Source organism: Myodes glareolus, chromosome 8, assembly GCF_982192425.1.
Source record: "Myodes glareolus chromosome 8, mMyoGla1.1, whole genome shotgun sequence".
NCBI classification, from domain to species: domain Eukaryota; kingdom Metazoa; phylum Chordata; class Mammalia; order Rodentia; family Cricetidae; genus Myodes; species Myodes glareolus.
Genome location: NC_142033.1, coordinates 21695012 through 21710831, shown reverse-complemented (window position 1 = coordinate 21710831; position 15820 = coordinate 21695012). Strand labels below are relative to the sequence as shown.

General features: G+C 38.6%; 1 protein-coding gene and 1 long non-coding RNA gene across 2 annotated transcripts in view; one reads left to right on the top strand and one right to left on the bottom strand.

Annotated features, from left to right (window-relative positions):
• The window catches only part of LOC125408213 (transmembrane protease serine 11A), a 41582-nt gene extending 37456 nt beyond the window's left edge, over positions 1–4126 (bottom strand). The window contains exon 1 of the mRNA XM_085691705.2: positions 3999–4126. Within this exon, the coding sequence (XP_085547831.2) occupies positions 3999–4012 (14 nt within the window). The 5' untranslated portion in view covers positions 4013–4126. The remainder of the gene's footprint in view (positions 1–3998) is intronic.
• LOC125408166 (uncharacterized) lies at positions 3884–9993 on the top strand. The gene is made up of 3 exons (XR_007234407.3): positions 3884–4090; positions 5575–5671; positions 9764–9993. It is a non-coding gene; the product is annotated as an uncharacterized LOC125408166 (long non-coding RNA).
• Positions 9994–15820: the final 5827 nt, after the last annotated feature.

Here is a 15820-nt window from a genome sequence, read left to right as displayed (position 1 = left end):
TGTCAACTTCAGTTCCCTGTCCTCTGTGGAGGGGCGACAATAAGCCTTACCCTAAGTGAAAAGGCATGAAGTGAGCAAATGAAGGTCTCTGGAATACACTGAATCCACTCTTGTCTGAAGGTTTTCATGTAGGATAACATCCTTTGGGGGGTGGAATGAACTTTTCATAGCAGCCACTTATCAGATATCCCACATAGCAGTTATACACATTATGATTAATAACTGTAATAAAATTATAGCTATAAAGGAGCAACAAAAGTAATTTATGGTTGGGGTCACCACAACATGGGGAACTGTATTAAAGGGTCTCAGCATTAAGGAGTTTGAGAACCACTGATATAGATGATCTCACGTACTTGTAGCCACAGCTTGGTGAGACTACCCTTAGCGCTACCATTTTATTAGTAAAGCCAGAGTGAAGGGAAGGAAAGGCCCTGTCTGTGTAACTTCAAAGATGCCTGTTTGCAGCCAGACCACGTTGATATCTGTAGTTGGAGGAGCAGGCCCCTTGTTTGTCCTGGCTCCCGGCTAGGTTACACTCGAAATAAACACACAGAAATTGTATTAATTAAATTACTGCCTGGCCCATTAGCTCTAGCCTCTTATTGTCTAACTCTCACATCTTTATTAACCCATTTCGGTTAAATCTGTGTATCACCATGTGACTGTGGCTTACTGGCAAGATTCTAACCTACGTCTGTCTCAGGATGGAGATTCATGGCATCTGCCACAATGCCTTCTTCCTTCCAGAGTTTAGTTCTCTTTTCCACACCCACCTAGGCTCTTCCCTATCAAAATGCCAAGGTAGTTTCTTTATTCAACTAATGAAAGCAACATAAATACAGAAAGACCTCATACACCAGATACCAAATGTGGACACCCAAGACAGAATAGTATCCAAGGTTTGCTTACTGGATGAAGCAAACCTTGGGTCCATTTCTGACCACTGCTCAGGATTTTCAGACATATAAATGAGTGTGTGAGTTAATTGTGATCTGGGCAGTGTTTTTTCCCATGTAAACAGGATAATCACAGAGGTTTGTTTGTCCCAGGATTGTAATGAATAAATAATCTAATAAATGCTGTGGTTCAAACATGCATCTTAAATAAACAGGCAAAATAAAAGTCCTTATTATAATAAGTACAAAAAATTACCACCCCATATGGAATTATGTACTACTCTGATAATAAATTCCAACAATCTTGACCCCTAAGTGTGTGTGTGTGTATACATTTGTATATATATATATGTATATAAGTATTATATATCTTCAGTCTTCCTCTTTTGTTAGAAATATTATTCCCCATATTATAGCTATCAGAAAATGAGAGCACAACTAAGACAAAAATTTCCAGTTCCCTTCCTAAATCTCGATGACATGGATGTTCACTTCAATCCATGCACTATAGAGAGATACCTGAAGAGTCAGGATACTCAATACTTCACAAAAATTTAGGATTAGGAAACACAAAATATTATAGTCTTAAAAGTTGTTAAATAGAGGAAAATCAGGACAGCCTTTCAGTTCATCTCGGGCTTTGCCTCCACACCTAGATTCTAGCTTTTCTTCTAATTAATTTATAATGTTGGGTTCATGATTTCCTCCACCTATAAAGATGACTTGCTAACAGGAGCTAAGACACAGATGTGGAAGAATTACATGAGTTAACAGGTATAGAAGGCACATTATAAGTACCATGACACTGAAAATATAATATTCAATTAATAATTGCCAGTTAGTAATTTTAACTCTGAAGACAGTTTTAGACTGTATCAGGAACTGCACTTAACAAATTAACAAGTAATTGAAATAGTTATTGAAAATCAAATTGCAATTAAAACACAAATATTTGTAATGACTTTTCCCAAACTGGCTTTTCCCCTAAAGGTGATAACCAAAAGATGAGTTTAGTTTTCTCTTTTTATTAAGCACTGTTTATACTAAGGAGCTAGAAGATGAGAGGGCTTCTGAGAAGCCTGTCCCAGTTTCAGGTGAAGAGTAGTTTATCTGTTATAAAGTAGGTAAGTGAGATTTTAGAGTGAAATCCCCCAAACCAATAAAGATTTTGAAAGGATAGGGATATGGTTATTCTTACAGGGAAACCTAAACAGAGTTCTGCCAACCCAAGACCAAAGATGAGATCACAGACCCCATAGCGGAGACATCGGGTTCATGACAGCACAAAGAACAGGCATGTGAATAAAATGGTATATTCCCAAGTCCTCCACATTGTGTTTCTCGATAGTGAAGAAATGAGAAGTACAATCTTGAGCAGAACCATCGGACACACTTTAGAAGGAGTGTAGGTGAGACTCTGGATATCCCTCAGTTATTAAGAACCTTCTGGTCCTTAGTCTTTTTAATGCCATTAGTGAGATTTGCTATCGCTTGCGAATCTCCCATTTTGGGTGAGTTTCCCTGAATTTGACTCAAAGCAATTGTTGCTTCTTTGTGTTTTTTACCATCTTGATTTTTTTTATTAGTGATATGTCACTGATATCTGAAATGGTGACAATTGAGCACCAATATTACTCCTATAATACATTTTCCCTAAACCATAAAAATTTGTAGGCTCATAATTGTTCACTAGAAAAGAAAACTTTTTGTGCCTATACTTTCAAAACTTGATAATTTTGTTAGGAAAAATGGGAAACGTAAGGTTTTGCTTTACCATGTCTTAACATCTATAAACATTTAGTATGAATTTTCTAATTCAAGGAATTTTTAACAAATAAGCAAAACATTAGCACAAAGTGTTTATGTTTGTTAGCTTGTTTGTGTGTTCAGCAAATATTTGTGCATTGTTGGCTAAGCATGAGACACTGCTGACCCTCCTAAGTGTGTCAGAAATCATGGTTACTATATGATTTCTTTCGAAAGCTCTGATCTAAATAAGTATCCTGAGACTGGTGAGATGTCCAGTGAAGCTCACTGACTTAGCAGCTGCCTAGGATCAAATTCTCACACATGAAATTCTGAGGATGGTGCCTTCTGCCTACAGAGATAGAAGTTAGTAAAGTGACTATGCTCATTCGTGAATAATACTATATAATGTATGTTTAAGGCTCTACAAAATTCGGGCATCTGACAGTTCTGTAAGCCTGGAGAAGTATCCTAACTTCTGTGTCTTCAGATTTCACTCATTAGGATAGGCATTAATGGCACCCTACTCTACTGAGCTTGGCAGGTTGGCCAGGCTCTTGAATGAAAAATGTAAAATATTTTATGTAAAATATGTAAAATATTTTGAAAATATTATAAATATTAACAAAAATGAAATATTATCATCCTAGCAGTTAAAATCACTATTTTGAAATATATAGTTAGATCAAAGTAGCTTTTCCTATCTTTAGATGTGGCAAATCCTATTTAAAAATTCGTAGTTTTTACCTTTCCTCATTACTTAGTAGAAGAAGTTGTAGAAAGTTATCACACTAGCCCCGGTCTCAATCTTCTTCTAGCTCAGCTTCTCCTCAGGTGTAAGGTTCTCTACAGTGGACCGAGGGTCTCTGAAGTTCATGACTTCTAACCTCCCCCACTGCACAAGAACCAACACAAAGTTACAAGGAGAAAAAGCTGAAGGAACAGCCTAGATACTGCTGGGCTGCTGCTGTGAGGATTGTTTTAAAACAAATGATCACCACCACCATCACCACCATCACCACCACCAGCGAACTTCGGTTCAGAATCAACCAGGACAAAGTGTGATTAATTGTCTTTCCCAGTGCTGTCCCAAGTACTAACTACTGAACTTGACAACAAGAAATAATGCTGCTGCTGCTTTTTTTTTTTTAACCAAAAAATACCAATTTTTAAACACAGAGATTACTTAATGCAACCCACTATAAAGATTCCGGAACTCTCTCAAGCTTAACTGACATTTGAATCCCTTAAGGATCCCTCCCCAGCCATGCTCTGACACTGGGGAAGCTATTCACTGACAGACAGCACAGCACTGCAAAGAAGCAGTGCCCAAAGGAAACAAAATGAACTTACCGATGCACATACATCGTGAATGGGAGGAAGGGAGCTTTCCGATGTCAGCCACTGAACAGGACGTTCCAATCAACTCTATGACATCCCTACAGGTATTAGACATCTACTACTGGAAGAAATAAGGAAACAAATGACAAGTAGTTGAAAAGAAACGAGTTTGACAAGTCTGAACACGGAAGCCTCAGCCCATAGGACAGCTTGGAGAAAGAGGCAGAGAAAACATACTCCCAGCAGGAAAGAAATGGTTCCTCATCTCTTCTCTTCTCTTCTCTTCTCTTCTCTTCTCTTCTCTTCTCTTCTCTTCTCTTCTCTTCTCTTCTCTTCTCTTCTCTTCTCTCCTCTCCTCTCCTCTCCTCTCCTCTCCTCTCCTCTCCTCTCCTCTCCTCTCCTCTCCTCTCCTCTCTTCTCTTCTCTTCTCTTCTCTCTCTCTCTGTTTCTCTCTTATATGTATATTGACTACCTTTGTTAAATAAGAACATGGGTCCATAGATTTAAGTGAGAAATATATTATGAAGGCAATAGGATTAAGAATTTAAAGGAGATTATTGGTAGGTATGGGAATATTTTAGGGACAACAACATAAAAGTGCTCAGAAAGAAAGAATCATGCAATTATGGTTGAAAAACACTCGTCTTAAGTGTCAGCATATAGTGAATTTAGCACAATATTAATTTATCATAAAAGACACATTGTTTTAATAAGCAATACACTAACAGTTTACTTAAATGCCTACTGTCAAAATATAGGCAAATAAATGAATGTCAAATGAGATGTTTTTAAAAATGACCTAATGTAATAAACTGCAACATATATATTTGTATTTATCAGAGTGGTAAAAACCTAAAAAGAAGAAATACGTTCTTTCATTTTGGCAGACAACACAGCACATGTGTGCTTATTGTTCACCTTAATAACTTAGCAAAACTGAAGCCTCCATCTCTTTCCCTTTGACTCTTCTGATGAAAGGAACTTTGACCAACTCAGTTTTTGTCATTTATTGCCCGCCTTCTAGAGCAGATCGAGTATGCAGTGTGATCCAGTTTCTTCAATCATTCTGTGCTCCTGGGGTAGTCCCTTTCTCCCTCCAGGTGGCAGTTGCTCACTCCTCTGTGCCCCTGGGGTAGTCCCTTTCTCCCTCCTTGGTGGCAGTGGCTACTGCCAGTAGCCTTAACATATTACTACACATCTGACAAAGTTAGAAATAAAATTAAGTGTGATGATATATATGTGAAAATGTCACAGTGAAGTCAATTACTTAGAGCCCTAACTAAAAATTAATAATATAAATGTTTTAAATATAAGACTCTTTCATCATTATGGATACTGTACATCCCAAATCAAGATGTCAACAGACTGTGATCTTTCTAGAGGTGTCTAGGGAAGACTCATTACTTGATTTTTTTAAAATTGAGATTTTGAGTGTTGAATCAATAACTTCACACATGCAAAGGTATTGCTGTATTAGTGAGCTACATACCAAACATTTTAAGACAGGCTCTTGTTGAAGTCCTCAGGCTGCCCTTGAATTGGCATTATATCCCAGTCAGGTCTTTGACTTACAATCTTTCTGCTTTAGCTTCCAGGTGGCTTGATCACAGGTTCGTAGCATCAGGCCGAGCCTCCCCTTGCATCTTCCAGCACTTATGGACCAGGGACCCCTTGGCTTGTGATAGGTAACTCCAGCTTCTGCCTGTAGCCTCTCCTGGCTGTCTCATCTGCCTCTCCTTTCTCTCTCTCTTTTATTTTTGAATGTTATTATATAAATATATATAAACCATAAAACTTATTATATAAACCACTCTTAAGCATATAATTTTCTGAAATAAGTATATTCACATCCACAATATCTTATAATCACTACAAATATCTGTTTTCCGAGCTTCTTCCTTATTACAAAACACACTCTGAATCCACTCAACACTAAAGCCCAATTCCTCCCTAACTGCAGCATCCAGAAATGACTATTCTACAATAACACTGTGTAGTTATTAATTTAAATTAATTAGTACTAATTAATCAACAAATCAATTAATTATAATTATTGTAACCTGACTATTCATATTGCCTTAGTGAGGTGGAGTACTATATGCCTTGCCATGACTGACTAACTGCATTTAACATAAAATTCCCAGGGTACATCTATGATGGGGCATGTAACATAATTTACTTTTAAGGCTGCCTGAGATATGTAATATTTGCTCGTGACTTGCTTATTTGCTCATCTCTCAGTCTGTTGAAGTCCGTCTACTTTTTTCTACCGTAATGATGCTGTGAACACGAGTGCAAAAATGTTTTCCGTGAGTCCCTGCCTCTAATTATTCGGGAATATACCCAGAAATGAAACTGCTGAAGTGTATGATAATTTGTGTTTAGTTTCTTGAGAAACCAAGCAGTGTACTCTGATGTAAAGATGTTTTAAATTTTGATGTGCACCAATTTACATATTTCTTCTTTTGTTGTCAGTCATTTTGGTTGGGTGTCCAAAAAAAATCCACTGCCAAATCCAATGCCATGGAGTTTGTCTACTATAATTTTTTCTCTAAGATTTGTATTCTTTGGCTCCTGCCCTTAAGGCCTTTGATCCCATTGGAGTCAGTTTTTGTGTGTGATGCAAATTAAGTGGTACAATTTCATTATTTTGTAAGTGGATATCTAGATTTTATAATCAATTTTATTTGTTGAAAACATTATATCCTTTACTTGTTGGATTGTTTCTATTCTCATTCATTAGTTTATGCATCTGTCTGTCTTTCTTCAAGTACTGAACTCTTTTGAGTATTTTTATGTATTTCTGGGTGTCCTGGAACTCATTGGTAAAAAAGCCAGGCTAGCCTCATACTCATAGAGATCCACCTATTTCTGTCTCCAAAGCACTGAGATGAGAGTCGTGTGCTACTATACCTGGCTTACACTGTTTTAAAATAGATGTCTTTAAATTTTTAAAAGTGGGGTGTGTGTGTGTGTGTGTGTGTGTAAATGCAAGCAGGCTGTGAGCTGTCTCATGTTGTTCACAATGGAAGTCAGGTTCTCTGCCAGAGCCATAATGCTCATAACTGCCAAGTCACCTCTGCAGTCCTAGCACTACACTGTTGCTTACTTTTGCCACATGTCTTGAGATCCAGAAGTATGAATCTTTTATCTTTCTTCTGGAATTATTCCTACTAATCATTGTTTCCCTGTAAATGAACCACACTTTCTTATTTTTCTCATTGAAGAATAGACATGAAATATTATGCTGCTAAACTGTATATCAGATCACCCCTTCCCACATTTGTTACTGTCGTTTTCTGTTGTTTGTATGTTTACTGATTTATTCAAGGGATTCTTGTAAATACTATGTTCTTTGTCATGGATGGTCTCTAAAGTCTTGGTTTCTTTAGTTTATCAAAGACTAGATTTCTTTAGGAGCATAGAACCCAAAAATGTGACAAAAAAAAAACCCAAAATATTCTTCCAGATCTTTCAAAATTGGCTCTCAGATGAAGTATGGCCTTAGCACTTACAACTCTTTCTTATGACTTCGCTTGCTCTCACATACCTACCTATTAACTTTTGTAGTTTTAAGTAGTCTCAAAATGGTCTCATCTATTTGCATAAAAATTTATACTCCTTTTTCATATTAACATTAATGTAGGATACACACACACACACACACACACATAAGGAAGTCCTCTTGGAACAATAAATTACAACTGTTGGCATTTCTTCATTGAGAATGATTGCAGAGTTGGGCCACTGTGCTAACAGTTTTATTCTGTTAGCTAAATACACGGATCACACTGAAACAGTTTTAGCTGAAGTAGGCAGGGCGTGCTAAAATCCCACTTACTCAGCGTTCTGGAATCTCTGGAGAGATGGTGGCTATGAAAGCTTTTGTCCTCGAAGCTACAGGAGGAGCCTGTTTTCCCTGTTCCCCGTAAAGGCAAGGATATGGCCTGATAATGATGTAAAAATGCTATCTGCATTTCTACTACACCATTCATCTTTTTAATAAACGAACATGGTGGGAGGGTGTAGATGTTTTAATGTTGCCAGTTAGTGAAATTAGTAGCAAGTATTTGTTATAAATATGAAAGGCTGTTTAAATTAAAAGATTACTGTACAAGCCTTTGTTTTAGCTTCTGCAACACTGAGAGGAGCAATCTGGTTGTTATTTTGTCAAGTTCAAAGGAAATCCTTTGGCAAGGCAATCCCTTTGGCTTGTTCCAACAGCCTTGGGAAGTTTGCTCAAGTTCAGAAAACCTCTCTCTTTCCTGGAGTAAACAAATAAACCCAAAGGCACGCTATTGTTCTGGTGAAGAAAATGTACCACAATATAGTTTGAAACTAACTTAGAACATGGTATGGAATGGTACAGATTATCCGGTCACAGTACATGGATTTGGCTACAAATAATCTTCTGCTATACCAGAGTCCATGGAATTTCTACTTCCTTCCATACACTTCCTTCCTTCCCTTGTCTGCTGGGTGTCATGTGATGTTTCACCCTGGTTTTAATCCAGTTTCTCTTAGGAATAAGTTACTGAGGATTTCATCAGCAAGTACCTTGGGAAACTGCCTGGTGCTTCTGGGTCTAGGGTCGCCTTTTGTTGATGATTAGTCTTGTTCCCTCGACAAAATCTAAACTCACCTTCCAGGTGAGCCTCTGGACATGTCTGGGGATAATATCTTGATTGAATTAATTGAGGCAGGGAGACCTGCCCACTGTGTATGGGCAGTCCCTTTCTGAGGGTCTAGATCATGTAAATTGTAGGGAGTGTTTCTCTGTCCCACCAGACAGCTCCCAAATCATGACAAGAAAGCTTACTATTAATTATGAAAGCTCAGCCTATAGCTTAGGTTTGTTTCTAATTTGCCCTTATAACTGAAATTAACCCATTTATAATAATCTAACTTTTCACTTATAATAATCTATGTTCTATCATGTGGCGTGACCTCTCTTCCATCTTGCACCTCCTGTTTCCTCTTCAAGTCTCCTGGCATCTCTGGTGTGCCTAGATTCTCCTCCTCTTCCTCTTTCTCCCAGGAAACACTGCCTATACCTCCTGCCTGGCTATTGGCCATTCATCACTGTATTAAACCAATCAGAAGGTGACTTGACAAAGACACATCTTCCCAGAGTACAAATATTCTGCAGCATTACGTCGAGAAAAGGAACCCCGAACCAGCGTGCCTTACTGCCTTCTGTTCCTGATTATGGATGTCTTGTGAGCAGCGACTTCTTGCTCCACTGTTTCATTTCCCTGTCCTATCAGTTGTACCATGAATTGTGAACTAAAATAAGCCCTTCCTCCCATAAGTGGCTTTGGTCAGGATCTTTTATCTCAGTGTCAGAAAAGAAACTCGGACAAAACTCAGGCTGTTTTTGACCAACCTGACTAAGTGGTTCTTAGGTCATTGTTAGAATTGTTCTGTGGCTGAAATGTGGAAGAGTTTGGAACTTTGAGTTAGGAAAGCTCTTAAATACAGGAAGCAGAGCTTAAGGGCCCATTGTGCTGGGATCTTGGAAGAAAAAAAATGCTGAGAGAAACATGGCACTAGCGGAGGCCGAGCTCATGAGCTTTCAGACGGGAACAAGACTTCTATCCACGTCTCCAGTCATATTGTGCTTTGGTCAAGAATCTGCTTTTATTCTGCTGATATCCTAAAAGATTAAATGAGGTTGAATTTTGAAAATGATGGATGATGATAACAATGATAATGATGATTATGATGATGGTGGTAAAGATGGTGATGATTACTTTTATTATTGTTGTTTTTGGCAGATGAAATCTCAAGACAGAATCATATTTGACCTGGTATGACAAGATGCTGTACCTGTTTAAGAGATCATCCTTACTGGAGAGAAATATCCTGTGTTACACTGTGACAACAGAAAGACTGTCCTTGCGGCAAAATCCTGTCTTTGGAGGCTCGATCTTGTGAAGAGTCAGATTCATTTAAAGAAAAAATGCCTATATGTTATATGTATTTTTAAGTAAGTTTATAAAATAAATTTTCCTTTGGGTGTTTGTAAATCCTATGATATACAGCAAATGTCCAGTCCAGCGAGATAGCCCCAATACGGATATAATGACAACTTTATTTAAGGGATACCCCAAAACTATCTTATTGGTCTTAAGACCCATTCAATAGAAGGAGATTCAAGTTGGGTAATGTAAACTTAGCCAAACATCTTCGGGTGGAGAGGTCATAGTAGGAAAACTATTGCTACCATTTTCCTAAATCAATACAGTTTCTCACTGTATTATAAACCCTTATTCTTATAGTCGTAAGTAATACAGCTCTCCCCACTTCTATTACTTAGGATTCCTATTGTGAGATAATATACAACCAAAAGTAACTTGGGGAAGAAAGGGTTTATTTCACCTTTAGATTATAAGTCCATCACAGAGGGAAAGCAGGTGAGGAACTTGAGGCAGATGTAGGATCAGAGGCCATGGAAGATGACTGTTTACTGGCTTGATTCCCATGACTTGTTCAGCCTGCTTTCTTACAGTGCCAAGGATCTCATAGTACCCAGCCAAGGAGTGGTACTGCCCAGTTACTTGGGCCTTCCTATATCAAATCAAGAAAATGCATGACAGGTCAATCTAACAGGGAGATTATTTTTTCAATTGAGGTTGTCTATTTCAAAATGTCTGGCTTGTGTCAAGGTGACATAAAACAAAGCAGGTCACACCTTAATAGGGAAGCTTATTTTTGTAGCAGAAAGAGCCTTGTACAAAGATCTATAATGGATTAAAAGGCAGAGAATAGGTGACTGTAGGCTGACTGACCATATACAACCCTGTGATGTATAATAAGCACCAGTTCAATTCCTACACCTACGTTTCAGGGAGCATCCCAGAAATGAGGATAGATAGAAATAGACTAAGGGAAAGCATTCCTGCTGAGAGCTGGTTAACTTCTAGATACAACATATAACTGAAATTGCAGTCGTGTGGGTGCTTAAACAAAACCTGCATAATGGTCATGCAAGATGCAAGTTGACATGCCAAAATGAAAGGGGGATGTTTCACAAGGCCTCACCCATAGATGAAAAGCTATAGGCAATTAATGAATGCCAGAGAAGGAAAAAACAGTTTTCTCCAAGGAAAGGGCCACGTACAGTTTATCCAATCCCAAGTGGTCATCTCTGAACACATGTATATATGAGCAACAATAAATGGACTCCGTAAGTTTTTATGTGTGTGTATGTGTATCAATAATAATTGTAGAAGGGGTGATGAACTTGAGATGGAGTTGGAGCAGAGGGAGCAGAGAGAGCAGAGGCGAAATTATGTTAACAAAGTGTACTTATGTACAGACTTCTCAAAACAATGTGTCAAAAGTAAATAAGCCTAAAAATAAGGAGTTCTCTAATTTTGAAAAGTCAATGCCTAGGAAAGTGTTTCTCCAGAATCAATGCACAGATGCTGATCTGGCTGTGGTCCAAGAGGCTCAAGTAATATCTCTAGACTGTAGCAATTTCCTCCCTGTCGTACTGACTTTGGTAGCATGGAAGATGAAAGACTTGAGAAGGTCAGGAAATGGACACGAGGCCATGCAGTGTATGGTAGGGTTGAAGTCCCAGAAAGAAGGCCTGAGAAGTCATTATGTGCAGCTGTGGAGTTGAAACCTAGGTTTCAGTCCTGGAGACTCCAGATGCTGGAGATGTCAGTACCATGCAACAGAGTCCAAGGAGAGCTAAGGCAGTGGAATGGAGGCAACCTAGGAGAAAATCTTTGAGTGCTTAAGGCAGTTGTCTTAAGGTTAGTATTGCTTGTTGAAAAACCTTGACCAAGAGCAAGTTGTAGAGGGAAGGATTTACTTGGCTTATAATTTCACATCATAGTCCATCATTGAAGGAAGTCAGGACAGGAGCTCAAGCAAGACTGGAATCAAGATGCAGGAGCTGATGCAGAGGCCATGGAGAGGTGCTGCTTACTAGCTTTCACCATGTGGCTTGCTCAACCACTTTCATATAAAATCTAGGACCACTAGTCCAGGAATGGTCCGATCAACGATGGGCTAGACCCTCCCCCATCAATAGCTAATTAAGAAAATGTCTTCCTGCCAAATCTTATGGAGGCATTTTCTCAATTGAGGATCCCTCCTTGCTAATGACTCTAGCTTGTGTCACGTTGACACAAAACCAGCCAGCACAGCAGTATAGCTGGGAGGAGGGATGTCAAGCCTTTTAGAGTCTAGTTGATTACATTACAATTCCTGGATGAATACAGAGCTTCAGTATTTAATGTTTGCCTTGTGGATTTTGGTGGTCTTTCTTTCTTTCTTTCTTTCTTTCTTTCTTTCTTTCTTTCTTTCTTCCTTCCTTCCTTCCTTCCTTCTTTCCTTTTTCTCTTTCTTTCTTTCTTTCCTTTCTTTCATGTGCGTGTGATTATTTCTTGTTATGTCCTTGTTCTTCTTTAAAATAGTAATGATATTTTGTGTCACTAAATGTTGGAAATTTGCAAGTTATTTTAATTTTTTTCTAAAAGATCACAGTTAAGAGTTTTTGGACTTTTACAGTGTTGAAATTGTTAAGGCTTGTTGGAACAGTTGATGTTAGGTTGAATGCATTTCTATTATCAGATGGCCATGAGTCTATAGATACAAGAGACTGTGGATTAAAAAGTGATGTGCTCTTGTTTCAAGTTGACAAGAATGAAGTGGTAATGATTAGTATAATTGTCAACTTGATAGGACCTATAATGGCCTGGGATGTGAGCCCCTGGGCATGTTTATGAGTAATTATTCTGATGGCATTGACTGAGGATGGTTAGACATGCTCATTGTGGAGGTGAGTCTCTGGAAGGAATCCTGAACTCTGTAAATAGAGAACTAAGAACCAGCAGGTTTTTACAACTCTCTTCCTGATTGTGGTTGCCCTGTGACCAGGTGTTTCAAGCTGCTGCCAATTACATTTCTCTGCTCTGGTGGACTGCCTTGAAATGTGAACTAAACTAAGCCCTTTTCCCTTAAATTACGTTGTCAGAGTGTTTCATGGCAGCAACACAAGAGAAACTAAGATACCCTTGCAAGTTACAATGACGTAGGCAGCTGAAAACAGAAAGAATGCCTTTTGCAAAGACAGAAAAGTTATTAGTCCGTTTCAAATTACTTTGCTGCACTGTATAGGGATGGGAACATGTTAGAATCCATAGCCCACCTAACAGGAGTTGAGGATAGAAGTGGTTACCGCAGATAGATGAAAGAAAGGGGGATTGAAACAGTGAGATGTTTCTCTGTGGAAATAACAGTATATTTGGGCAGGCATAATTTCTTGTTGTCAACGACACACTAAAGACAGTTAACAACAGAATAGTTATACAATAAAATAGAAGATTTTGAATGAGCTCATAAATGAATGGAAGGTGATGGCATGATTGTTGCTGTAATCAGTTGTTATGTAATATATACATTGACTTTAGACATCACATTATGCCTCATAAATATGCGTAAATAATTATATGTCAGTTAAAATAAAAAACAGTTAGTTAAATTCTAAATGTAAGAGTTTGTTGTCAAAACTCAAGTCAAGCAGCAGCTGACGATCTAGGAGATTGCCAGAGTTTGACTGTATAGTTACAGCACATCTGGTGGGCATGGGTCAAGGCCCAAGGGAACGGGAAACCTAAGCTGGCACAACTGAATGATGTCTCAGCAGTTTGTTCTGCTGACTTTCTGAACCCTCACAACTTAGAGACTTCCCTTAGCCAGTCTTTTCATCCTGCTGCCGAGCTCCTTCCCTCAAGTTTTATACATTTCTACTCAATAACTTAGCTGTCATGTACTGTGACTGACAATGAAAGGGACTGGGTAGGTTTTGAAAGGATTGTAATATTCAGTTAACAATCCTGCTCTTGAAGATGATTTTAGAGCCTACTGGACTGAGGAAGTGGAGAACTGGATAAAGAACGACTTATTAACTAGGGGGCATTTTTCAAGATATGTAGTTTAACATTTGTGGTGGTTTGAATAAGAAATATCACCATAGACTTGTATTTTTGAGCACATGGTCCCCAGCTGGTGGCGCTATTAAGCAGGCTATAGGGCTTGGAGAAGGCGCAGACTAGCTGAAGGAAGAAGATCACTGATGTTAGGCTTTAAGAGGTTAAACCTCACTTCCTGTTCTCGGTGCCTCTGTGCTTCTGGTTCCCGCCATGCTTTCCCCATCATAGATTAAATTCTCTGTCCTTATAGGACCATAGACTGAAGTGGAGCTTTTCTCCTTTGATATTTTATCCCAGCAACAGAAGAGCAACTAACACAAGAGCAAGAGTAACTGCTGAGCCCCTGCTCCAGCCCTGGAGACTTCTATTGATAGGGCATTTCTGTGTCTGTCTTTCATATCTCTGAAAATTTTAAACTTCATTTACATGTTTTATTCTTTCCTTTCTAAGGGGCTCATCATTTTTAACTTCTTATTAATTAATCCACTTCTTAGTTGTATCTGTGAAGCTACAGACCTCATCAGCTATCCTTCCTCATTTCTATTCTGTTCTAGGCCTAATATTTCCATCTTTTATGCATCTCATTGTCACAGTCTTAACAGCATTCTCATTCTTGATCAAGGTGAGCAAGGTGTCATTGTTCCTCAACTATTTAAGTCTTGATGTCTTGTTTATTTTACATTTTTGAGTGTCTGAGAATATGCTACCTCATCTATTATTCTCATGAGGAAGTTCAGAGTGTTTATTTTGGAATATGACTTCATGTTTCCCAAGAAGAGTCAGCTATTTTATCTGGCACTGTGAACTGCGCAAGAGCCAAGCCTGCCCATTACCTGGGTCAAGGTGAGTTTTAAGGAACAGGTTTACGGTGAATTCCAGGATTGAGATCTTACAGGCCACAGTAACTATTACAGCTCACTCCCATTTGCTGACTGTCTAGCTCCAACTAGCTCTCCCAGTGGAACTCACACTGATAAACCTCCAAGAGTGAAGCAGTTCCAGAGCTGGGGAGGTGACTTAGCAGTTAAAGTGCTTGCCACAAAAGCAAGAAGACCAGGGTTCAGTTTTGGACAGGACACAGAAAGGTCATGAGTTCTGGGTTTGCTTGACAGATCTTGTATAAGATCATTATCTTATTTTAAAAATAAGACGTAAATATATGAACAGATTTTTTTTTTTATGTGTGTGACATAGTAGGATAATGTAACAGTATACACAAACTCTACATTTCAATTTGCTTAAGAGAACATGGGGGAGAGGATGTCAGATTATTTAAATATCATCTACAGGGAAAACCTTGTACATCATTTTCTTGAGGATTGCAGTTTGTAAAATAAGATGGGCCAGAAGATGGCACTATAGTAGCACATTTGGTCTATGTGTCTTTAGACTTCCATAGGCAGCAGTGGAACTGGTGAGCTATTTTCCCATTTGCTAGACTCAACTATAATGCAATTGTAAGGACAGATTGTATGATGCAGCTCTTGTTTTATCTGGGCTGATTGGCTGCTTGCCTAAGTAGAATTCGTGTCACCTCAATGTCCCACCATTAATTCTTACTTTTTTTTTTTTGATTGCCATAAATACCTTTTCCTGGGTTAAGGAATAGTTTTGTCAGTTTACAAAAAAGTTCTTTTTTATTTTTAATATGCCATTAATTGGCAATATTCTTTGATCTTAGCAGAAGAATAGCAGGGGCTGGGGGCTGGTGGTGGGATTAGAGGTAGCGGGGTGTACGGGGTCCTATAGGCATCTCATGTAGAAGTAAGAAATGTTGCCAGGTGGCAGACAGTGCCTATAATGATCTCCCTCCTTCCCCAAACAATGATGCATCTGTGACAAAATATCAGGGGCATGAAAATTGAACCATCATTCAGTGACAAC